At 32.6% G+C, this 27,395-nt stretch overlaps 1 protein-coding gene across 3 annotated transcripts in view; it reads left to right on the top strand.

Annotated features, from left to right (window-relative positions):
• Nucleotides 1-171: 171 nt before the first annotated feature.
• The window catches only part of Jus (EB domain-containing julius seizure protein), a 67,123-nt gene continuing 39,899 nt past the window's right edge, over nucleotides 172-27,395 (top strand). For all 3 annotated transcript variants that reach the window (XM_083089505.1, XM_083089506.1, XM_083089507.1), the window contains exon 1: nucleotides 172-801. In XM_083089505.1, the coding sequence (XP_082945631.1) occupies nucleotides 630-801 (172 nt within the window). In that variant the 5' untranslated portion in view covers nucleotides 172-629. The remainder of the gene's footprint in view (nucleotides 802-27,395) is intronic.

Raw genomic sequence — 27,395 nt, 5'->3', positions numbered from 1 at the left:
GGCACTGCCAAACACTATGTTCTGTCGCTGTTTGCACCGCCAGTGTGGTGCGGAAAAACACGGGAAGAGGTGGATGTGTCGCAGAGCAACATTGCTATTACGAGGCGGTCAAGGGAGTGAAAATGTGCGCTGTATTGCGCAGAACATCGGCGCCCTGGCGTCGCGATGACATCCCTTGAGGGGTGAGTCGTTGCTTGGCGCCTTTTCATTGCGCTACGTGGCACAATCGCATGGAATATACACGATAACGCAGTCATACTGTGAGAACGTGATCGTTATCTCTACTGTTGTCATCAGAATTATTTGATCTACGAATCGCGCTGTTCTTTATGATCAAGGAAGGAATTTAACGCGTTGACAGTGTGTTTGGTTAAACAATAACGGAAAACCATTTGATTGTAAAGACAGGGAGAGAGAATTACGGGTAAGGTCAGGTTTCAGCGGCAGCGACTATGCGCGTGATCGATCGCGCGCGTCTCCACGATCGGCTGGAAATGTGATACCGGAAGTAGGCCAAGCAGGATTGACCTGCGTGGGCGTACAGGCATACAGTGTGCGTGCGTGCGTGCGTGTAAGTACGTGTAAGCTGTAGGTGTGTCGCGTGGAGCCAAGAGCTAGCAGTCATAGAGATGCGCGTCGCCGCGACAGCCTTCCCGTCGTCGATGTGTTCATCGTCGAGGACCACCCTCTGGTACAATGCTACTATTGTGCGATTGCCTTGCGTCATTCTGGTCTCCTGCTGGATTATTCTTGCACAGCTGGCCTTTGGTCTATCAGATCCGGAGTTGACGACAATGGAAGGTAAATTTCATGTGTTCTTTCGATTGCATGATGCTCAGGATCTTACATTCTTTTTGCAATTGCACTATAAAAGGAATATTCATTTCTCGGTTTAAAATAATAAGTACGCAGAAAACCATTCGCAATGTTTTAATTGAAATAAACATCTACTTGTATACGTCTACTTTATAGTAATTTATCTTCCTTTTGGTAATTTTTAATTAATTTTACACATAGCTTTTATGTATGTATGTATGTATGTATGTATACGTGTGTGTGTATAATAACAAAAAAACTGAAAAATTAATTACATAAGCTATTATTTGTATCTCTCTCTTTTCTATCAAACAAAAACTATTTTATTGACACTTTAATATATATATATATATATGTATGTGTGTGTGTGTGTGTGTGTGTGTGTGTGTGTGTGTGTGTGTGTGTGTGTGTGTGTTATAAGTTAAAATGTCTTAAATAGAGAAAAGGCTTTTTCTTTTATTGATTTATATCTAATTTAAAGATTAAAAGGTTTGTTTATTTTTTTTTGTTGTTTTAAACGAAGACATAAAACAAATTTCATTAAGTTAATTGTAATGTCGATTTGCACATAAAAGATATGTAAAGATGTAAAATATGCAAGCTACATTACATAAATATCACATAAGTAATTATGCATATTATGTAAACAGATATCCATTCTCTTTCAATAAATAATATGAAATAAACTGAAATTTTTTAAATTTTAATAATTAATTTACAATAAGAGTTATTGTAATTTGACGATTTGATAATATGTAGATTATTAGAATATTATAAGAAAGTTTATTTTACACATTAGATAAAGTCATCCTTTATAAAATATGCATTTGGTTGATATATTTTCTTATCTCTTGTTGTTGCAATCATACATATAACGCATGCGCCACGTGAAGGACAATTATATCATATGTCAGATTATAAAGTGCAAGTAAACATTCTTTGTAAATTCAAGCATTAATACTATATGTTTTGTACATTATCAAAAATGCTACGTTTTTGACACATCGATATCATAACAAACAATAATGTATCAATAAAAACAAAAATCATGAATCAATAAAAAAAGATATCTAAAAAGAATTTGCGATTAAATATTTTTAAAAGTTGTTAAGCTTGTTAATTCTATCTCGATATTTCTGAATGAAGTATTGTGTGGTTACGGCAGCAAATAAATACTTGTCGCTCGGTTTATGTAATTTTTTTGCGTGATTTCACATTTACATTCTCTCTCTCTCTCTCTCTCTGTCTGTCTGTCTCTCTCATACACTCCACACGCGCACGCGCACACACACATTGTCTTATTAATTTGAAACCATTTGTAGATAATTATTTACACTCCACCGATTATTTTGATCTTCATGTATATTGTAAAAATAAGGATAATAATTTGCATAGTCATATATACATACATACATATATATATATATATATACAGGGTGATTCTGAACAAACGTTTGTCTTTAAAATATCAAATTCTTGAATGAATTCTAAAACGATTTTTCCTCTTGCAAAATTTTGCCCGGAGCTTAGTTTTTAAACTATAAAGGAAAATAGTTAACTACTTACGAAACGAGTACAAGAGGTAGGCAGGGACGGCGCGATATAGGCGATTACGTGGGGCACTCGCCGCGATCAGCTGATTGCTATACGCGATGACTGTAACAATCAGTGTGTGTGTGCGTACACATTCTCACACACACACTGATTGTTACAGTCATCGCGTATAGCAATCAGCTGATCGCGGCGAGTGCCCCACGTAATCGCCTATATCGCGCCGTCCCTGCCTACCTCTTGTACTTGTTCCGTAAGTAGTTAACTATTTTCCTTTATAGTTTAAAAACTAAGCTCCGGGCAAAATTTTGCAAGAGGAAAAATCGTTTTAGAATTCATTCAAGAATTTGATATTTTAAAGACAAACGTTTGTTCAGAATCACCCTGTATATACAGGGTGAGCCATTTTAATTAACGCACGCAATTATTTCGGAAACAAAGCATTTTAGAGAAAAATGTTTCAGACAAAAGTTTTATGGTTTCAAGAAGGCCATAAGATGGTATCATTGGTTTGACCTTGAAGAGTTATTTGAAGGTCACATGAAGGTCACCTTCAATTTCTTAAGTGGAACCTACTATTTGTCATTGCATATTCTTGTAGCTTATCTCGAGAGCTTTCCAAAACACTATAATTAAGTACCTTTTTGTTAAGTACTTTTTGAGTTATGAGGCTTGAAATAATTTCTTAATTTTACATAAACCGTAAAATATCTTGTAAAATATTCATTTTTCGATTATCTTACCTTAATACTTTTACGTACAAAATAATGAGAGGAATCAACTGGTGTAAAGAAAACACATAGTTGTTTTGAAGAAAAAATATATAATTTGCAATTAACAATTCCATATTTTTTCTTAAAAACAACTATGTGTTTTCTTTACACCAATTGATTGCTCTCATTATTTTGTACATAAAAGTATTAAGATAAGATAATCGAAAAATGAATATTTTACAAGATATTTTACGGTTTATGTAAAATTAAGAAATTATTTCAAGCCTCATAACTCAAAAAGTACTTAACGAAAAGGTACTTAATTATAGTGTTTTGGAAAGCTCTCGAGATAAGCTACAAGAATATGCAATGACAAATAGTAGGTTCCATTTAAGAAATTGAAGGTGACCTTCATGTGACCTTCAAATAACTCTTCAAGGTCAAACCAATGATACCATCTTATGGCCCCCTCGAAACCATAAAACTTTTGTCTGAAATATTTTTCTCTAAAATGCTTTGTTTCCGAAATAATTGCGTGCGTTAATTAAAATGGCTCACCCTGTATATATATATATATATAAAATATTTTTTCCTCAAGTACTTTTTGAGTTATAAGGCTTGAAATCATTTCTTAATTTTACATAAACCGTAAAATATTTTGTAAAATATTCATTTTTCGATTATCTTACCTTAATACTTTTATGTACAAAATAATGAGAGGAATCAATTGGTGTAAAGAAAACACATAGTTATTTTTGAGAAAAAATATATAATTGTTAATTGCAAATTACATATTTTTTCTCCGAAACAATTATATGTTTTCTTTACACCAATTGATTCCTCTCATTATTTTGTACATAAAAGTATTAAGGTAAGATAATCGAAAAATGAATATTGTACAAGATATTTTATGGTTTATGTAAAATTAAGAAATGATTTCAAGCCTTATAACTCAAAAAGTACTTGAGAGAAAAATATTTTATTATAGTGTTTTGGAAAGCCCTCGAGATAAGCTACAAGAATGTGCAATAAGAAATAGGGAGTTCCATTTAAGAAATTGACGGTGACCTTCACGTGTCCTTGACAACACTCTTCAAGGTCATACTGATATCGCCATGTAATGCGTTACTTGAAACCTTACAAATTTTGTCTGAAATATTTTTGTCTGCCGCAGTCAGTTTTTGAGATATTCGGCTGATACGGGTGGTCTGCGCAGGGCCGGCGTTATGGGCGTGCGAACGGTGCGTTGCACGCGGCCTCGCGATTTGACCGGCCCCGCGCTATCTAACCAGTCAAATTCATTATAATGCTAATATTACATGTGTCTCTATCCGACAGCTAATTGAAACAAGCTTATCGTATGACGCATGTATTAGGCCGATATTATATTTGTCATACGACAAATGTGTAATAGCACCCTTAGGCTTAGTACTATAGCCTTACAATTAGTAGGTTAGAAATCTCGCCCAGCGGGTTGTGTGCAAACGAAAGTAAAGTTTTATTACCTATATAACTTAGAACATATATAAATGGAAATTGAGTACTGAGTCTGTGTCCAACATCTGTGCGAGAGAGAAAGGTAGTGGCCCACAATGCGCATACGCAGATATCGTCGTTGCCATGGTTACCTACTGTTTGGCAAGAGAAGCGCGCTTAAAACATATACGTACGACGATATCTGCGTATGCATATTGTGGACGTTTGGGAGTCGCGATTACTATAATATTTTTGTCTCTCGCAGATATTAGATACAGGTTCGTTCCACGAAAGGTACAGGCAATTCCCTTTTCATTTGTATATATTCTAAATTATATAATAATTTTAGAACATGACTAGTAGGGGCAGAGATTTTGGTAGGAAATATGTTAGTAGTGCAGAAAAGGAGAGGAAACGCAAAGCCAGAGATGAATATATAAAAACGCAAAAAGATGCCATGCACAAATTTTTAAAAATTGAAAATACATTAGAGAATGAACGTACCGAAGAAATGCCTGGTACAAGTCCACAACATTCATAGGAAATAGTTGAAAGCACAAATGAAAATCAGGATTTTCAAGATTATATTAGTTTGGAACATAATCTTGAACATAATCTAAGTATAGGAACTGTAAGTGTATCAAAAAAATTAGTGCTGTTTGCACTAGATTTAAGAACAATGATAGGTTAATTTATTTATTTATTTATTATTCATATATTAACTTTCTTTCACACACATGTTATATAAATTTTTGTTTTAAGAACACAATAAACACTGAGAAAGAAAGTACAAGTGCTGTCGATTATAAAAAACTTAAAGATATAGGTATCTGGCCATTATGTCTAACTCAATCTCAGAAAACATTTTTAATAGAAAAAGGCCTTGAAAGACATTACCTACATTACTATCCAAAAGATGACAAAAACAGATCCTTTTCTAAGATATATTATAACAGAAAAATGAGCAATGGAGAACTAATTGATAGGGCATGGTTAACATATTTAAAACAGAAAAATCGTATTTTTTGTTTCCCATGCAAGTTATTTCGAACTGGTTTAGGTCAACTTGAAACCGGGTTTAATGACTGGCAGCACACATCAGAGAGATTAAAGCAGCATGAATTGTCTAAAGTACATTTTAAATCGATGGATATGTGGAATGACGCACGCAAAAGGCTTACAAACAAAAATAATATTATTCACGTGCCTGAAAAATTATTTATCCAAGAAAAACAAAAATGGAGGAATATTTTAGAAAGAATAATATCTCTCTCTATTATCCAATACCTATCCGAGCGTAATATGGCCTTAAGAGGTTCGTCTGACGTGCTTTTCACAAAAAATAATGGGAATTTCTTAGGATTAATTGAACTTATGTCTCGGTACGATCCTGTTTTGATGGAACATGTCAATGAAGTAAAGAATAAAAAAAATGGGGGTGCCAAATATTTTTCAATTCCCCTTGATTGCACACCTGATACTTCCCATGAGAACCATCTATCTTGCATAATACGCTACGTTTATGCACATGAAGACGAAGTACAAATTTGTGAAAGTTTTACAGGTTTTTTGATTTTCAAAGACAGTAAGCGGATTGGGATTAACACAAACCTTAAAAGAACATCTAACAGATCTTGGACTTGATTTAAAAAATTGTAGATGACAAAGATATGACAACGGGGCAAATATGAAAGGACACAGATCTGGTGTTCAGGCACAATTATTATGAGAAAATCAAAGAGCATTTTTCACTCCATGTGGTTGCCATAATTTAAATCTCGCACTTTCCAATATTGCTAGTGTTTCTTCCAAGGCTATTACATATTTTGGAATTATTCAACGCATATATACTTTTCTGTCAGCTTCTAACTATAGATACGATATTGCGAAAAAATATTTAAAGCTTACACCGAAATCATTATCTGAAACTAGATGGGAATGCCGGATAGAAAGTGTAAAAGCTGTACGTTTCCAAGTTAAAGAACTTATAAAAACATTTGAAGAAATTTTAAGCGAGCCTAAAGACGCAAAAGTTGCTAGTGAAACACAATCTTTGTTGAAAGAAATTAAATCTTATCAATTTATATTATCAACCGTTATATGGTACGAATTACTTGTAGAAGTGAACAGAGTGAGTAAATTGCTGCAACAAAAAAGTATGCAAATGGATGTCGCAATATCACTTCTAGAGGCTCTACTCAACAGACTATCAACTTTTAGAACTACTGGTTACGACGAAAGTGTGCGAATTGCAAAAAATATTGCAGCAGAGAATAGCATAATACCTTATTTTCCTCAAAAAAGGGTTGCTGTTACAACACGTCAGTTTGATTATGAATGTGCTGATGAGATAATAGCCCAAGAGGAGGAAAAATTTCGCATCGAATATTTCCTTTTAATTATTGACAAGACCATACAATCATTTATTGAACGATTCAAACTATAGCAGAATTTTAGAGACAATTTTGGGTTTTCATATAGTTTTCGTGACATTAAAAATTTATCTGAGGAAAAGCTGAAAAAAAACTGTAACGACCTGCACATTATATTACAAGGTGAAGGTGACTCTGAGACTCTATAAGTGGATTAGAACTATTGGAGGAATTAAGATCATTTATTCATATAATTCCTGATAATAAACAAAATTGCCTGTTTGATGTATTAAAGTACCTGTTTAAAACCAAACTCAGTTCAGTTTATCCAAATATATATATAGCACTTCGTATATTGCTAACTCTACCAGTAACGATTGCTTCTTCAGAAAGGAGTTTTTCAAAATTAAAATTAATTAAAAACTATCTTCGTTCTTGTATATCGCAAGAAAGACTATCGGGCATAGCAATGATGTCGATAGAAAATGATATATCTCATGAGACTGATTTTAATAACGTAATTGATGTCTTTGCCGCAGCAAAAGCGAGAAAAATACATTTTTAAGTTTACATATAATTTTTATTATATTTAAGTTTACATATTATTATATGAAATTTTTTTAAATCCCAAAGCAAAAAGTCAAGTTTTTGTTATTTTTAAATATGTAATACAAAAATAACTATTTCTATATTTATAAAATAATATGTTTTTTGTTTTCAATGAAAAATAAATATATATAAAATAGATTTCAATGAAAGATAATATAAAAGTTTTAAGTCTAGCATTTTAAATCACACCCGGCCCCGCTCAGGTTAGAACCGGCCCTGGGTCTGCGACACCCTATATATATGTAGAATAGATTTCAAGCACAAAATGGTATGGAGTATACCTTGTTTTGCATGGAAAGTTGGAAACCTATAACTAGAGCTATAATCATAGATCTCATTTTCTATCGAAAGTATTAGATGAAAGTGGATCTCATACATGAATAGCTACAAATCTATATAAATATAATTATATTATATAATTATGTATTTTATTTATTAATTTTACCAATTTTTATTTCTTTATTTACTAAAGGATACTTAATCAAAATTTTATTTGTTAATCAATTTTATTGATAAACAATGATGATTGAAACTTTTAAGTGTTATTCGGAGTCGCGATCTTAATAATATACAGGGTGTTCGGAAATTCAATCGACAAATTTTCAAAGATTGTCGAGGGCACCATAAAAATCATTTTTTGCAAATAAACCTGGGGTGGGAAACGTGTCATTACATCGCTACGGCATACGGAGTGTTCGAAAGAGTCGGGACCTCGAAATATCACAAAAAATAGAAGTTTTACAAAAAATTGTTTCAAACAAAAGTTGTAAGGTGTAAAAAGGTTTATTTACTGGCGCCATGTGTTTGACCTTAGATGGCGTCGCCAAGGTCACGACAAGGCCACCTTGAATTTTTGAAATGGAACCCTCCACTTTTTATTGCATATTCTTGTAGCCCTTCTCGAGTCCTTTTCAAAGCACTAATTTTACCAACTTTAAGTAAGCCGATCTTGCCTTCATTGGCTGGATCAGGCACCGATCTTGCCTTCATCGGTTGGATCAGCCACCGATCTTGCCTTCATTGGCTGGATCAGGCATCGATCTTGCCTTCATCGACTGGATCAGCCACCGATCTTGCCTTCATTGGCTGGATCAGGCACCGATCTTGCCTTCATCGGCTGGATCAGCCACCGATCTTGCCTTCATCGGCTGGATCAGCCACCGACCTTGCCTTCATTGGCTGGATCAGGCACCGATCTTGCCTTCATCGGCTGGATCAGCCACCGATCTTGCCATGGTTGGCTAGATCATCTTCCAATCTGGGAATCGAATTTGTGTTTGGATCTCTTGTCTTCGTGGGCGAGACATCTTACCATTAAAAGCTCGATAACTTTGAAACGGCTTACTTAAAATTAGTGCTTTGAAAAGATCTCGAGAAGGGCTACAAGAATATGCAATAAAAAGTGGAGGGTTCCATTTCAAAAATTCAAGGTGGCCTTGTCGTGACCTTGGCGACGCCATCTAAAGTCAAACACATGGCGCCAGTAAATAGACCTTTTTACACCTTAGAATTTTTGTTTGAAACAATTTTTTGTAAAACTTCTATTTTTTGTGATATTTCGAGGTCCCGACTCTTTCGAACACTCCGTATGCCGTAGCGATGTAATGACACGTTTCCCACCCCAGGTTTATTTGCAAAAAATGATTTTTATGGTGCCCTCGACAATCTCTGAAAATTTGTCGATTGAATTTCCGAACACCCTGTATATTGGTCAAAAATATTAAAGAGGATATATAATATAATGTAAAAAATCTTATATAAAACTTATATAATGTAAAAAAAGGTTTATTATTAAATTAAATTAAGTCATGTTTCAAGATTTATATATGAGTATAAATTAAAATAAAATGTGAATTAATATTCTTCTTAGAACATATATGTAAAGATCGGGGGCATATTACCGTTTTCTATTATAAATAATTATCATTTTTTTATTATAATATGGTGATAATTTGTGTTACAGAATACGAATTAGAAAAAAACTTTTAAATAAATCAAAGAAGAAAAATATTTTTACATAAATTCAAACAACTATTTTATAATATGTACATATAAAAATTGTAATATAATGCAAATTTCTTGTTAATGAATATGTTTTAAAATCTCTCTCTGTTTTGTAATCTGTGCATTTTGAAATCCTGTAATATGGAAAATATATATTACAGCATAAATTTTTTTGAAAAGTCTAAAAATAGTTTTATTTGATTGCTCGCAAATAAAAGTTGCTAATTATTTACATTAACGGACACCTCGCCGATAAGTTTGACCTTTATATGTGTTATAGAGGTGAGGTTGCTGATTAATTTTTCTCTTTGTTTTATTTGGCGGTCTCTTATAGTTTTTTAGATATTTAATAAAAAAGATTTAGTGATTAAAACATAATTTTCTGACACCATATATAAAAAAAAACTACAATAGGCTGTTTGTGTATTAAAAGAGGCTTCGATCCTTTCCCTGCATCACAAAAAAAGTTTTCATTTGTCTAATACAAAAGTACAATGCAATTTGGATTATATAACATAATCTAAATTTTAATTGTAAGTCAGAAATAAGTTTGGGTTAAGTTATATCTTCTGGAAGTGGAGCCCCCCCCCCCCGTAGGGGTGGGAGCGGAACCCATGGTGTCCACGCATGTATTTTGCAAGATGAAGCGAAAGCCATGGTTAAATGTAGAGAAAACTTCGTCTTGCAAAATATATGCGTGGACACAGTGGGTTCCCCCCCTACGGGGGATTTCACTTTCAGAAGATAACCTACTCCAAATCTAATTTCGATTTTAAATCACAAATATGTAATTTGCAATTGACAATTATATATTTTTTCTTAAATACAATTGTGTTTTTTTATATTAATTGATTTCTCATTATTTTAAGCATAAAAGTATTGAGATAAGATCATCGAAAAATGAATATTTTATGAGATATTTTATAATTTATGTAAAATTAAGAAATTATTGCAAGCCTCATAACACAAAAAGTACTTAATAAGAAAAATACTTTATTATAGTGTCTTGAAAAGCTCTTGAGATAAGCTGCAAGAATATGCAATGAAAAATAAAGTTCCATTTAAGAAATTGAAGGTGATCTTCACTTGACCTTCAAAATACTATCCAAAGTCAAATTATTGCGACCATCTTATGTCCCTTCCTCTTGAAACCATACAACTTCTATCTGAAACATTTTTTTTCTAAAACTACGTGATAACGAGATATTTGACTGAAATGGGACATTCCGTATGTATACACACACACACACACACACACACACACACACACACACACACACATTATTTTTTTATATTTTATAAATATCTATTTTTTAAAATAACTTTGAAATCAAAATCGATAATTTCGTAAATTTTAATCTATTATTATTGCCGTTATTATATTTTAATAAGAATCAGAATGTTACAGCTGCAATAATACCGCATCAAAACTGACAAAATTATCGAGAGATTTTTATTTCCAAGTTGTGCTAATATATATATATATATATATATATATATATATATATATATATATATATATATATATATATATATACAAGGTGTTTCAAACCACCCGTACCACCCATTTAAAAACTAGAGAAGTGGTTATTTCGAAAAAGTAAAAACATTTTCTTTATAAATCGGGTGCGCTCTATCGAATGGTGATATTTTCAACTTCCGGTTCCGACCGGAAATAGGCGATTCAGACCGGAAGTGCATTTTTTTAGATGGAACCCCCTATTTTTTATTACATATTCTTGTAGCTCATCTCGAGAGCTTTCCAAAACACTATAATTAAGTTAGTTTTCATTAAGTACTTTCCGAGTTATGAGGCTTGAAATCATTTCTTAATTTTACATAAACCGTAAAATATCTTGTAAAATATTAATTTTTCGATTATCTTACCTAATACTTTTACGTACAAAATAATGAGAGAAATCAATTGATGTAAAGAAAACACATAGTTATTTTTAAGAAAAAAATATGTAATTGTTAATTGTAAATTACATATTTTTTCTTCGATATATATATATATATATATATATATATATATATATATATATTAGATAGATAGATACTTATGAAATATAAAATAAATATTAAATTTATGAAATGTAGATTAATATGTATAACGAAATCAAAATAAATAATCAAAATGTTTTGCTACAAAAAAATTCTGTTTATTCAATATATTTCAGTAAAGTTACAGTAATACACATATTCAACTTGGATACTTAGCTCACAAATCTCTTTTATTTCATTGATATGTGAATTTTTAATCTTATACAAATGTTACAGTTTGAAAATATATATTGCATTATCAAATCTGAAATTTTATTCGTATGTTTTTAATTTTTGTTAGAAATCCAAAAATCCTAAATTTTTTTTGTACTTACCTTTAATTTGTTAATCTTTTAGAAATCCAAAAAGTTTCAAACTCTATCGCGGAACATAATTACAAAAATTTAGAAAAGCATTAATTACAGCATAATTACAAAGATTTAGAAAAGGATTAGTCACAACATAATTACAAGGATTTAGGAAAGCAATAATTGCGTCATGCGATATAAAATCTTACAAAAATTCCGCATTGAAGTTTTATGCGGCATATTTTATATATTCAGTTAGTGTGATCATCGACCTCAACAATGGCACCGCGCCAATTCAATCTTAACGCCCATATCGATTGGTCTCCACAATATCGAAATAGAAGCGCATCAGGTAGCATATGTGTGATCAGAATAATTGCACGAGATAAACGCTTCATAAAGCATGAATAATATGACAAATCATCTATCGAATTTACAAAGTCAAGATCAATATCTCTTATACATATATTACCTAGAACAGTATTGGATATTAATGATTCACACATATATATATATTGTTATATATTTGATTTATATCTTACTTAGTATGAATAACTATAAGTGCATTAGTGAATGACAGAGTATAAAAAGTAATAATTAAAATATAAAATAAATATTAAATTAAAATTGACATAAGAGCCACAGCGCGGTAGTTGGGGCGCAGGGAAAGAAACAACATTTCCTTTTTATTGAATGTTGTTTATTTATTTCAAATCTAAAAACTACACAAATAACGAACGTTTCGGATCGTCTTTGATTCTTCCTCAGCGCGATTAATAATATAAAAAACAAATTATTACGTGATAAAAAAGGAGAAAAGTTTATTTCCTCCTCGACGCACGGGTAACGCGAAATTGCATCGCGCGGAGATCTAGCAAGTCTGCTGCTTCCAAAAGTTTATGAAATGTATTAAAATTTGCTGTCTAGAATCGCAGCAGATCTAACAAATCGAGTAAAAAATTAAATACCGAAATTATATGTAAATTCTATTTTATGTTTAAAATTGATAATTGGAAGCATGACTCACCAGATTCCACGCTTTTAAAATGTAAAAGTAATTGAATTTCTTTACATTGCATGATTAAGTAATAATTATGATTTGCATGTAAATGATACAATTAGAATATATGGAGATCTAAATATATTAAATTTGAAATATATGCATATTTTAGAAAATATCTTTGTTAAACACTATTTGGCAATATCAGAGGTATAAAGTAAAATGATGTAATAAACTCCACATTTGCTTAAATCGATATAAAACACTTATAATGAATAGATTTCATTGGTAATTGAGTGATGTGTGTTTGATTGGTAATTTACTATTAATACAATTAATAATTGCACCAAAACATTGTTACACACAATTAAAAGGCATTTTCTTTCGAATTTAGATGAAAAACTTCAAAAATAACTATAATCGACAAAAATAACTTGTTTCAAATTACTAAATTCGACAAAACAAGAATTCATATATTTGAACTTAATAAAAATATCGATTGAATATTTATAAGAATTGCATCTTTCTCTATTTTTTTCACAAAGAGACATTGACATTGACCTATTTATAATGCTTTGATCTTGCTTATTGCTTCTATCAATGTTTCTTTCTTCGCTCTCTCTCTATTCCGTTTTTGTAGAATTTTTCTTTTATACGTTTTGCACATAATCTGCCAGAAAAAATGATAAAAATATATATTATAATAGAGTTATGCCATATATGAATTCTACGATCTAATTTCCACCGAAGTCTTCAATCCGATTCTATTTCGGTGCGCATTGAATTTAACGTACTCTGAAAGTACTATACTTCCACGGGAATTCAATATAGTAGAAACGAGAAAGCTTGATATTTCAGTAAAGCCAACTTAACTTTTACTTTTTTGAATATAAACAAACATAACCTTTGAAGAATACATCAAATACAGTTAGTTGTGTAAAAAGAAAAAGATCACGATTTTTTTTTTCATTTTTCTAAATAACTTTTTCTTGGAATTGCTCCCACTACTTGAGGATTTTAATGTCTCTTTTTGAATAATGAAAAGTAGAGGTTGACATTATTTACTTTCAAGCATTTCCACCGACTAAATTCTGTGTCAATTCGCTTCCACTTCGGTAAAGCTTACGGATCGAAGCGAGAATAAAATGAGCACAGTCGCATTTCCATCGATTTAAATTTGGTTTTACACTGCACTAAGTTCGAATTAATGCTTCGGTGGAAACTAGACCTATGTCGTGCGTGTTTTTGCTTTTTTAAAGAAAAATATATTCTTTACATATCAAATAAAAAAATATTATATGACTGTTACTGGTTATATTTTGTAAGTTATATTTTCAGAAATACAGTAAGAACATATATAAACATAAGGACAATTTACAAAAAATACTTATGAATGAAAAAAATACTTGCCAACAAATTTTACAATTCCTTAAATTATTGATATAATTTAAAAAAATATAAAATTGCATTAGCAGAACAGTTTTGTGATTGTGTACTGTTATCTATCGACTTCCGTTTCATCTATCGACTTCCGTTAATATTTGTAAGCTCGGTATGTCTAAGTAATAAATGGAGCATTTTTCCTGCCGGGATATAGTATGACGTTTTACCTTTTCTGTAATTATATAACTATTATAATTATAATAACTATATCAAAAGATACACTAGTATCTTGCATCAAGTCACAGGTAGCAATTATGCTGTGTTTATATACGAGCCATCTAGTTGAGAGCAGCTCATTTACCAAAAAAAAAAACGCGTAAAAATAGTTAAATATTTATTTTGATTCTACTTTATATCGATTTTTTTTAGAAAATTATATTATATTACTAAAATCAATTCTAACTTTTGAATTTTAGTCTAATTCTAATAATGAACTGTTAAAATAACAAATATTTCATAAATATCATAGAAACTCTTAGAATTAGTAAAAATCAATGAATCTAAGTTTTTAAAAATATCTAAGCACAATTATTAAAATTTTTTTTTAACATACTGCAAAATTATCGAGAACATTAAAACGATCATAAAAAAAAACATTTATAGTTTGGATATAATGTAACTGATGTTTGTGTAACATTTGTGTTATGTAGGACGCTAAGTATAAAACTCCAAATAAATCAATAAACGACATAACGCAGTTCCATATATATATAGCTATTATTTATTTACGTCATACATGTAACATATATTATTTTTTCCATCGCGGTTCGTTACAACGCTACACTATTTAAAATTAACTTAAAAATATTATTACATACAGGGTGTCATACAGCATAAGTGACCATTCTTTATTATGTTCTAACAATGTTGAAACAGATAGATCATAACAAATGTATATGAAATCGAATGATTTTACTTAAAGTCTATTGTGATATATCTAACAATAAATATGAGCAGATGACACGTCAATCGCCAATGAAGGAATTGGAAATCGGTCATTCATGAAAACGAAAAGTTAATAGCAAAAATGTAGAATTTTAAGTCGATATAAAACTCACTATAATTTCTAAAATAATCTTATCAAATCATATATCATTATTAGTCTCAAACACTTCCATAACTTTTGTATCGACATATCTATATTTCTATAAAAATATCCATATTTTTCCGTTCTCTATAGTAACTTTTATGAGTCAATATACTTATAATAGAGTTTATATAATTATATAGAGCTATATAATATAATAGAGCTATAGAATATAATTATATAATTAAAACCATTTAATTATATATATATGTACATATATATATATATATATATATATATATATATATATAATGATTTATTTATTTTAATTTAGGAGATAATAAAAGATAGTCATATTTATGCTGGAACTCCCTATATATGTATATCGACGATTTTATTTGCTATGCTATTGTAATAATATTGGAGGAAATCAGAAATGCCATTGAAAGGAATATTTAATTTGCGCATTTAAAATATATATAAATTTAAATTATATTTTTCAAACAAAGTTTATTACACAAAATTTCTATTGTATTTATGAAGTATACAGAGTGATTCATATAAAGTAACCAATGTAAATATTTGCTAAAGTTGAAGATATATAAAAAAATTCTTTATACACAAAATGTTTGACACGGAGAGGGACATCGTCTAATATAAACATCATCTAATATAAACAATTTTTTTATAAATGGAGTCATTAAGATGATTTCAAAGTCAACTTAATTTTTTTAAATAGGACTACCCTAATTTGTCTATATAAATCGATTCCTCACAATATTCCATGTAAAATGTTATAAGGATAGAATAGCCAAATATTAAATAGTTTACGAAATATTTTATACTTTAAGTTAACATAATTTTACATGAACTATAAAATATCTCGTAAAATATTCATTTTTCAATTATTTTACTTTAATACTTTTATGCACAGAATAATGAAAGGAATTAATTGATATAAAAAAATATAATTATTCTTAACACTTTGTTGACTGGCAATTTTAAACAAAAACTATCCTATGTCACCGGCTATTTTTTCGCAATTGAATATAGAATGAAAACATCTAAATAAACTAGTTTATTAAAGCATTTTAGATAATAATCGATCGTGTTATCTTAGTTGCTAAGATTTTAAGAAATAGGTATATGCTATACAGTCTATCATACCCGAATAAATTATTAAATATATGTGTAATAAGTTTCATATCAATACATGAAATGTATTGATATGATTTACATTTCATGTATTAATATGAAACTTACTACACATATATTTAATAATTTATTCGGGTATGATAAACTGTATAGCATTTACCTACATGCAATTCTTAGAATCTTAGCGTAAACTAAGATAACGATCACGATCGAACACGATCTAGAGAACACTTTTATAAAGATTTATATTACTTTAAGGCTTAAAAATTGCATAAGCTAATACAAGTGCAAATACGAGTTAACTTGTAACTGCTCAACAACGTTCACATGAAAACACGAGTTTACTCATGAATAATAAAGTGTTAAGAAAAAATATGAATTTGCAATGAGCAACTACATATTAATATAAAAGAGATAATTAATATAAAAGAGATAGGAAATCTGCTCTCACATAAAAAAATATGACGCATCTGCCAATTCACAAGAGTGAAACTTTGATTTTAAAAAAAGATATAATATGAAGAGCATCACTTTAAGGCCCAATTCCACAACTTACTTTAACCGAAGTTTAACTCGTTAAAGGAGGATTTACATTGCGTCCAATGTCCGATGTATGATGTTCGATTGGATACGATGTGGAATTGGGCCTAAGTGACGAAGATGACAAATAAAAACTGATGTGCAATAATTAAAGTGCAAAAAAAAAAAAATTTGTTCTTTTTTCCTTTTTTTATTAATATGTTACAATAATATTAAATTTCGTTATAAAATGTAAATTAAGTAATAAATTCGTACTTAATTATTTATAATTATTTTGTAATACATTAATAAAAAATGAAAAAACTTTTTGTTTCTTTCTTGCACTCTAATTAGCGAGCCTCGGCTTTTATTTTCTATTCTCAATAATTATCTTTTGAGCCAACTTTTATTCTTATTTTAAAGTTTATTGTTATTTATACTATTTTAATTAAAATTTATATTAATAATAAACAATGAAGAATTAAATATTCAATTATACTCTTTCTCCCTCTCTTTCTTTCTTTCTCTCATTAAACCTTATTTTGTACTTCTTATCTATTAATTGTAGATATTTTTCAATCTAAGTGCTTTTAGAAGTTTCGTAATCTTAATGTTATTTATATGTACCTAAATTATTTTTTGTAAGAAAATTTATTTATTAGATTTATTACTATAAGTAATTCACAAAGAAAGATACAGAAATAATTTTACGTTTTGTTGTAGTCTCTTTTGCAAACGGCTGATTAAGATTAATGTTTTTTAACACTTTCCACTAGGTTTAGATTCAAGAGATAAGATATGAATAAGAGCTCATACGAGCTTAATTTTTGCAACATATATGTTTTTCCAAGCAAAAAAAAAGTTTAAAAGATAAGAAGAAAGAACTTACAGGATCAAAATGCGAAATTAAAATATCTTTTTGTATATTTTTACGATTGATTTTTTATTTATGAGAATTTGTTTTTTCATTTATTGCCACACATAAATTTTCCCAACACTTATGCGTGCATAGATCACCTTGATGTCTATTGTTATGCCTCGCAGGAATAATCGATATCAGAGATATTATGTCTCCCAAAGCACTGCAGTAGTTGTACTTTATATTATATATATATATATATATATATATATATATATATATATATATAAACATTATATATATATATAAATGCTTAGTTTTTGAAAGAAAAGGGGTGTACGGGTGGTCTAGGACACCCTGTATATATATATATATATATATATATATATATATATAGGGGTGGGTTTCGAAAAAAAAATGTAATTGTTAATTGCAAATTACATTTTTTTTTTCGAAACAATTATGTGTTTTCTTTACACCAATTGATTCCTCTCATTATTTTGTACGTAAAAGTATTAAGGTAAGATAATTGAAAAATGAATATTTTACAAGATATTTTACGGTTTATGTAAAATTAAGAAATTATTTCAAGCCTCATAACTTGGAAAGTACTTGAGGGAAAAATATTTTATTATAGTGTTTTGGAAAGCTCTTAAGATAAGTTACAAGAATATGTAATAAAAAATAGGGAGTTCCATTTAAGAAATTGACGGTGACCTTCACATGACCTTCAAATGACTCTCTAAGGTCAAATCATTGCCACCATTTGATGGCCCCCTTCAAGCCCTACAACTTTTGTTTGAAACATTTTTTTATTTAACGCATCGTTTCGGAGATATTTGAGCATATTATTTAAAATGGGACACCATGTATATTTTGTTATTTTTATTGTATTTATATTTTGGTTAGTTTAAAATGTTGCCGTAACATTGCTAAAGTAATATTGTAAAATAATGTCTTTGTAATATCTTTGCTACATTACACTGTAATATGCACAGTTACAATGTTGTAGCAATGTTGCTGCAAGCTTCTACGCTGTATGGAAAAATTTATATAACGTTATACACTCGTCAATAAAATTATCGCATAAGTAATTTCATGTCAAATTTTCGCATAACTTCTAATAAGTATAACTTCGTCAAAAATGGTCGTATTTGAAATTTTTTTTTCATTCTCAAGCTTAAAGCCTCTATTTTAAAAATCATTTGTCATATTTGAAATTTATCCTTCTCCTCTTTTGTCATCTTCTTAAAAGTAAGGACGTATTACGTCTTCAAAAAATTGCATAATTTGAAGCATTCCACGGGGTGGAATAAATTTTTTTCGCAAATTTCATGATAATCATCATAAAATATGGACTTTGATGTGGGAATTTAAAAAAATGAAGTTTGTACGATTTTTTTTCGCGAAGTTATGACATATCAAAGTTACTTATACATTTTTATTCATTTACCGCTAGCATTAGCATTACCCGATGCGCACCACGAGGAGGTTGCTGATCGGATTTAACGCATCGTGTGTGTGTGTGTGTGTGTGTGTGTGTGTGTGTGTGTGTGTGTGTGTGTGTGTATGTATGTATGTGTTGGATGATGGGAATGTGGAAATATTCACATTTAAAAATTTGTCTCGTCTTCGGATAATCTCTTGCAGACGCTCATGCATATTGATGCAAGCTCTAATTGTTGCCTGAATTTCATTCCCCAGCAAACACCAAATAACAGTTATATAACTGTTATAATTTCCCACTCATATAACTGTTACATGTTATGTAACAGTTACATAACATGTAACAGTTATATTGTTGAGTGAGAAATTACAACTAACAATTATATAAATGTTACTTGGTTTGCTGGATCCATATTTGATTCTACAAGAGATTATCCGAAGACAAGGCAGCAATACACATTTTTAAATGTGAACATTTCCACATTCCTGTCCTCCAAAACACACACACACACACGCGATGCACCAAATCCGGCTAGCAACCTCGTGGTGCGCATCAGGTAATGCTAATGCTGGCGGTAAATAAACAAAAATGTATAGGTAACTTTGATATGTCGTAACTCCGCGAAAAAAAAAATCGTACAAACTTCATTTTTTTAAATTCGCACATAAAAGTCCGTATTTTACGATAATTATCATGAAATTTGCAAAAAAAATTTATTCCACCCCACGGAATGCGTCAAATTATGCAATTTTTTGGAGACGTAACACGTCCTTATTTTTAAGGAGATGACGAGAGGGGGAGGATAAGTTTTAAATCTAACAAATTATTTTTAAAATAGAGGATTTAAGTTTGAGAATAAAAAAAAATTGTCAAATACGACCATTTTTGTCGGAGTTATACTTATTTGGTTATGCGAAAATTTAAACGTTTCATATATAATGTTAAGCTTACATTTTAAAATGTTACTAATGACACATTACAAATTAAATGTTCTCTAAACCTTTAATATGTAACGTTATAAACTAGGTGTTGCTTCAGCGTCGCGCAACGTTTTATTTGAGACGTTCTAAATATTCGTTTAAATTATCGTTTTAATTATCGAAATAGAATGTTCTTGAGACGTTTTATTGACGTTAGAAATAAGACGTTTTACCAAAAAACTTCTATGCAACATTACATAAACATTCATTATGAAGCGTTTTTTAATATGATGTATTCTTCTCGAATATAATCTCGTCATTTGAAGGTTTCACGTCTAGTGGACATATATACATGCATACATACGCACATATATATGTACATACATATATATCTATACATATAAATGTATACATTTTTATTTGTTTTCTCCTCTTTCTTTTTTCTGTATCTTCTACTCTCTCTCTCTCTCTCTCTCTCTCTCTCTCTCTCTCTCTCTCTCTCTCTCCTTCCCTGAAAGAGAAGAAAAAAGAAAATATTATAATTATTAAACCTAAGATGCAACAGGAAAGTGAAGCTACAAAAAAATGATAAAAGAAAAAGTAGATATCAAGAACAAGTAGATATCAAGATAACAAATTTGTGCGTAAATCCGACACGTAATATACCTTTTCGAAATTTACATTTGTCTCTTTATTGCCGTTGCTTACGATCATTCGCACATTTCCCACACCGGTTATACTAGTTGACTCACTGTTCGCCAAGTTTAATGTTTTGCGCACATTTTCGATTTTCTCGAACTTTACTTTCTCTACATATATAAGCAGTGCATCCACTATCCAAGCACCATTTTTTATTATTTCCATTTTCACGATTAAACATTACCGTCTCAATGGTGTTCAACATTGCGACATCTTCTCGCGTTTTTACCGAACTCACTGATTGACTGTCGTTGTCTTCTGCCTGTCGCGCGCTCACCTGTGAATTTGCCGGATATCTTGCCAAGCATTTTTTTGCGATATGACCAATTTTACCACAACGGAAACATCTCAGCTTTCCTTGCCCTGTACTTGCGTGGTTTACGGTTTTGTCACCCTTTGAATTTTCGCGACCATCTGATACATGCATATTCCGACGGGACGGTACTTTTCTTGCGTACATGATGTTCTGTTCTGTTATCGCTCGCTTTTCGCGATTCATATTCTTCGAGTATTTTCACTCGCAATATTTCGGGATCCGGTAATTCGTCACGCGTTTCAATAGCGCAACGAAAATTTCCAAATGATTCTGGCAAACTATACAGCAATAAAATGGCTAATACTTCCTCATTGACTATTAAACCGATCTCCTTTAATCTTGCTACTGCCTCGAAAAATTCCGTTAGATGCGTCCGCACGTTGTCGCCTTCTTTTAATCGGGACAAGATAATTTTCTTTAGAAGAATCGCTTTTCGCGCCCGCCCTTTCGATTGGAATGTTGACTCAATTTTTAACCAAACCTCTCTTGACGTTTCTAATCCGCGGATCACATTTAGCTCCAAGGTATTCATCGACAATATGATATTGGCTTTTGCCTTTGCGTTTTTATTTTTTCACTCTGCAATTTCACTTACTCCACTCGTCGGCTTCACTTTTGTGCCGTTCACATATGGCCATATGTCGTTCTTCACTAGTATGGCCTCCATTTGCATTTTCCACGTATCATAATTTTCCGCGGTTAACGGTTCGATTTTCATGGTTGTTGTCATGATTTTCTTTAATGTTTGTGCTGTTGTTCCGTGATTTCTTTGTCTTCGCTTACTGAACCTCACTCACGGTTTTCCCGTACACGCGCCATGTCACACGCGACCGTTTCACCGAGTTTCTCACTCGCGACTTTAATTTGAATTTAGAATTCGCGTTATATAGCAGACTGGGCCCATAACCTGTTAGCGAGGTATGACACAATATGGAAAGTTTGATTATATATGTTGACTGGTTTATTAACTCGAGATTGTAACAATTTCGAACGGATTATATTCGCATAACTCAACGCGGCCAAAAGCACGACGCCATAGCAGGACGAAGAGTATAAAGAAAACGGAACCTATCTGATAACTCTTGATGCTACTGAGATCGGGAAAGATAAATGAGCCAGTCTGACTTTCGCGAGAACGCCTTTTATTCAGTCTCGACCTTGACGCGAGAGCGTCTCCGTTCTCTCCTGCTCACACCAGCGCGCCACCCCCACGTGTCGCTCTCGGCCCAATACGTGCATGGAAAACCAAAAGTAAAAGGAGTAACCAAAATAACTAGGATTAACTAGAAAAAGTCCCCAGGCTGGGAACGCCTTAACACATGCGAAATTGTCTTATGCTTAACACTCCGCCTCAATTTCGCATTTAACGAAATTTAAACAAAAAAATCATAACAATCTTATAATTTGTTATAAAGTAAAGAACAAATATAATATACTTAAGAACTAATCTTAAGACCTAGCTTATCTCGTAAAATCACAAATTTGTCTCCCATCAAGGATTTAGTCATGATATCAGCCGTTTGTTCATCCGTTCTGATATATTTGACGTCGATTTCTTTAATTGCGACTAGGTCCTTTACAAAGTTATACTTAATATCGACATGCTTCAGACGTTTGTGTTCCCATTTCTTTAGCAAATGTATGCACGCCTGATTGTCTTCATATATTATTATGGGACAGTCTTTTGCTACATCAAAATCTTTCATGAGATTCTTTAACCAGAAGTATTCTGTCGCACAAGTCGCTCAAGCTACAAATTCAGCCTCAGTTGAAGACTGAGCAACCGTATTTTGCCTTCGCGTGGCCCAACAGATTGTGTCCCCGAATAATTGATAGACAAAACCTGACGTAGATTTTCTGTCTTCTGTGCTTCCCCAGTCAGCATCCGCAAAGTCGGTCAGGGGTTCTCTACTTCTCTCGTTTGACTTATAAAAAATTAGTCCATAATTCAGAGTTCCTTGTAAGTATCGCAAGATTATTTTCAAGCCCTTCCAATTGTTTTCTTTCGGTTCGCTCTGAAATCTACTAAAGAAATTAACGGGAAAATTAATGTCTGGTCTAGTTGTTTGCGTCAAGTACATTAAACACCCTACCAATTCGCGGTACGGTTTGTCTTTGCTCATCATCCCGACAATCATTAACAAAGTTACATTCCATCGGCGTTCTGGCCGATTTACAATCACTCATATTAAATTTAGTTAACAATTTCTTAAGATATGACTCTTGACTTAGAAAAAGACCTTCACTAGTGTTTGTTATTTTAATTCCGAGAAAAATTTTAAGTTTCCCTAAATCTTTCATGAAAAATTTATTTTTTAATGCTATTTTTATCTCTTGAATCTTTTTCTCATTATTCCCTGCAATAATTATGTCGTCAACATACAATAACAGATAAAGTTTGGCATTCTGGAATCCGCCAATATATAAACATCGATCAGCTTCTGAGCTTTTCATTCCTAAAGTTTTCATGAAAGCATCGAAGGTACTATTCCAGGCGCGAGGTGCCTGTTTAAGGCCGTACAGTGTTTTATTTACAGACTTTGTTACCGCATGCATCAATGCCCTCAGGTACTTTCATGAAAACTTCTTCCTCAAGATTACTATGCAAGAACGCATTCTTTACAGCCATTTGACATATGAGTAAGTTCCTTTCATTCACAACTGCTAACAAAAATCTCAAAGTTGTTAGACGCGCAACTGATGCGTAAGTTTCACTATAGTCAAAACCAGGTTGTTGTGAGCAACCTTTAATCACTAATCTCGCCTTTCTAGGCTCAACATTACCCGAGTCATCATATTTGACCTTGAAGATCCACATTCTGCTGATGGCCTTCTTTCCTTCCGGTAAATCACAAAGACTCCAAGTGTTATTCTTCTTCAGAGCACTTATTTCTTCATTAACTGCTTGCAGCCATTCCACCTTGTCTTCGCGGGAGTAAATATCACCCATGCTTCCTGGTACGTCCGTGAGATAGATTTCAGCGCTATATGCCATCACTGCATAGTCATCTAGATATTTAGACTTTTGAGTAGTACGTCCACTGCGACGTGGTCCATCCATCGATTTTTCTTCCGCCTTTTGTGTCGAAGAAGTGTTACCTTCGTTTTCCGCAGTGTAGAACTCATCTTCCGAAGAGTCGTCAAAGACTGTATCTATTGAAGTTCGATCGTCAGCCCTTGTCTCTTCTTCACAGCTTTCTTCCGCAGGAAGCCAAAGTTCAGTGTCCGAAGTGTTTAGCCTGAACTTTGTTTCGTCGAATTTAATATCCCTTCCATAGTAGATTTTATTTTTCTCCGGACTCCAAAGCTTGTATCCGTTTGTGATGTACCCAATCATTAGACACGAGATAGTTCTTGAGTCAAACTTTCCAACTAACAGTTGTTTTGGGACGTGCAGATATGCTAAAGACTTTCAATTTTTTAAGGTTCGGTTTTACACCATACCACAATGTAATAGGAACTTCTCCGTTTAATGCACTTGTCGGACTCCGATTTAACAAAAATACTGCTGTTCTTACTGCATCCGACCAGAAACTTTTGCTCAATTAGGAATTCAGAAGCAAACACCTTTTTCACGGTATTTGCTTTTCATTGTACGATTGAGCCTTTCCGCTACACCATTCTGCTCTGGCGTATACCTTATCGTGAACTCAACTGAGATACCTTTTTCTTCGAAGTAACGCTTCATTTCATTTGACATGTACTCTCTTCCATTGTCGCACCGGAATCTGCTTACCCTGCAATTGAAATGTGCTGTGGCTATTGCTTCGTATATCTTGAAGTAGTGAAACACTTCAGTCTTTGATTTTAGCAAATAAGCTGCAGTAAAGTGTGTATAGTCGTCGAAAAACGTGATTATGTATTTACATTCGTCATACGAGATTGGCTTGATTGGCCCCATCAGATCGCTGTGTACAAATTATTAGTGCCCATGTAGCACGATTTCTTGGTTGCTTGTGAGGTAACTTAATCTGTTTTCTGTCGACACATACCTTGCACACATTCGATGACGTTGAGTCAGTGTTCAAATCCATTCCTTCCACGAGGCTTGGTAATTTCTTGATGCTGTCGTACCTTAAATGTCCCAATCTCATGTGCCAGGTTTCGATGCATTCTGAGAGGAGCGCGTTTTCCTTTTCATGTAGATCCAGCACGTAGAGCTGTTTGTTAGAGACAACTGCCATTGCAGTAACAAGTTCGTTCTTCTCAATTGTTCCTTTTCCATCTTCAAAGATCATGCGAAAACCATTCTTCTCCAGTTTTCTTACAGATAGTAGATTATGGTCCAAGCCGGGAACTAACAGGACTTCCTTGATGGTTATGTAGTTTTTCTTTCCCTTCACTAGGCAACATATATCAACGTCGCCAAACTTGTCCGCCTGTAAAGTTACGCCAGACTTTGCTACTCTAATTTTAACGGGATATTTCAGTGATTTTAAATTTTTCATAGGTGTGTTTTCGTTACCAAGATATTCCGTAGCAGCTGAATCCAGAGCCCAATTATTATCTTGGCACTGGCTGGTATGAGCTGAGAAACAAAATTCTGCGTTCGTTTTATCCTCCTTTTGAGCACTAACAGCCGCATTCGCCGACTTCGAATGATTGTTTTGACTGTTCTCCTTCCTTTTGCAATCAGCTCGTTTGTGGCCAAAACCACCGCACTTATGACACTGAATCTTGAATTTGTTGCCTCCGCCTTTCGAAGTATTTTCCGTTGAGTTGAATTTGTTCGAACATACCGAAAAGGCATTCGATGGTTCGACTGACACCTGTCTTTTCTTGCCGAGATCCATGCGTTTAACCTCTTCATCCATCAAGCGATTCTTGACAAAGCCGATAGTTAAGTTTTCTGCCTATAGGATCTCTATCGATGTGACCACGTGATTATATTCAGCCGGCATGGTGAGGAGAAGATGGCAGACCAAATCTGTCTCTTCGATCTGTCTCTTCTTTGGCGCCTGTCGCACGCAATTCCCGAACTTTGTCGAACGTCAGGAGATGATCTGCCATCGTTTCGTGATTCGGATGGAACTTCATTAACAGAAGTTTCTTCCGCATTAGCAATAGACTCGCTATGCTTTTTCGTTCAAATGTCTCTGCTAATACCGACCAAATCCCGTGCGCACTGTCACAGTCTTTTACGTATTCTAGATGGCTATCCGCGACACGTTGGATTATCTGAGAACACTTCCGGTCACGTTTTTCTAAATTTTTCAGTTCCGTTTCCTTTCGCGCTTTTTCCGTGGCCGAATCATCTTCCGAAAATTCAATCTTGCTGTAAAACGGATGTTTGACAAAATCTAGCAGATTGAGCTCGTTCAGCAGAGTCTCCATCCTGAACTTCCAATTTCCGAAGTTAGTTCCGTCGAAAAGGGGAATCTTGTACTTTTCCACATCCGCCATTTTCGCGTTGTAGAGATGCCGGCACGAGACACTTGTGATGGTTCTAAATTAGATGCTTACCGGACTCAAGCCTGTGCTGGGCCCATAACCTGATAACTCTTGATGCTACTGGGATCGGGAAAGATAAATGAGCCAGTCTGACTTTCGCGAGAACGCCTTTTATTCAGTCTCGACCTTTACGCGAGAGCGTCTCCGTTCTCTCCTGCTCACACCGGCGCGCTACCCCCACGTGTCGCCCTCGGCCCAGTACATGCATGGAAAACCAAAAGTAAAAGAAGTAACCAAAGTAACTAGGATCAACTAGAAAAAGTCCCCAGGCTGGGAACGCCTTAACACATGCGAAATTGTCTTATGCTTAACACTATCGATCATAGAATATAAGATCAAATATGCGTCGATAATATCGCGGTCTGATCAGTTCGAGTGGAGCCACTTCGTTGTCCCAACAATAAGTTTAGGGACACGGGTAGAAGAATTATTTATATTATTGAAAATACAGGAATTATAGAAAACTTTGAGATGATTAATGTAGAGGATTTAGAGAAAATTGTTATGAGATTGTCAAAAAAGAAAGAGGCTGAAGAAGGAATAACTAGCGATATATTAATGTCAACGTTTAATGTAGTAAAAGAAGAGTTTGTTGAAGTAATAAATAATTCTTTGAGGGAAGGTTGTTGTCCAGAGAGTTGGAAAACATCAACGATAATACCGATTC

Source organism: Camponotus vicinus, unplaced genomic scaffold (genome assembly GCF_025532165.1).
Source record: "Camponotus vicinus isolate PSW18456_S1 unplaced genomic scaffold, iyCamVici1.0 SCAF_14, whole genome shotgun sequence".
Classification (NCBI taxonomy): domain Eukaryota; kingdom Metazoa; phylum Arthropoda; class Insecta; order Hymenoptera; family Formicidae; genus Camponotus; species Camponotus vicinus.
This window is presented reverse-complemented; position numbering and strand designations above follow the sequence as displayed.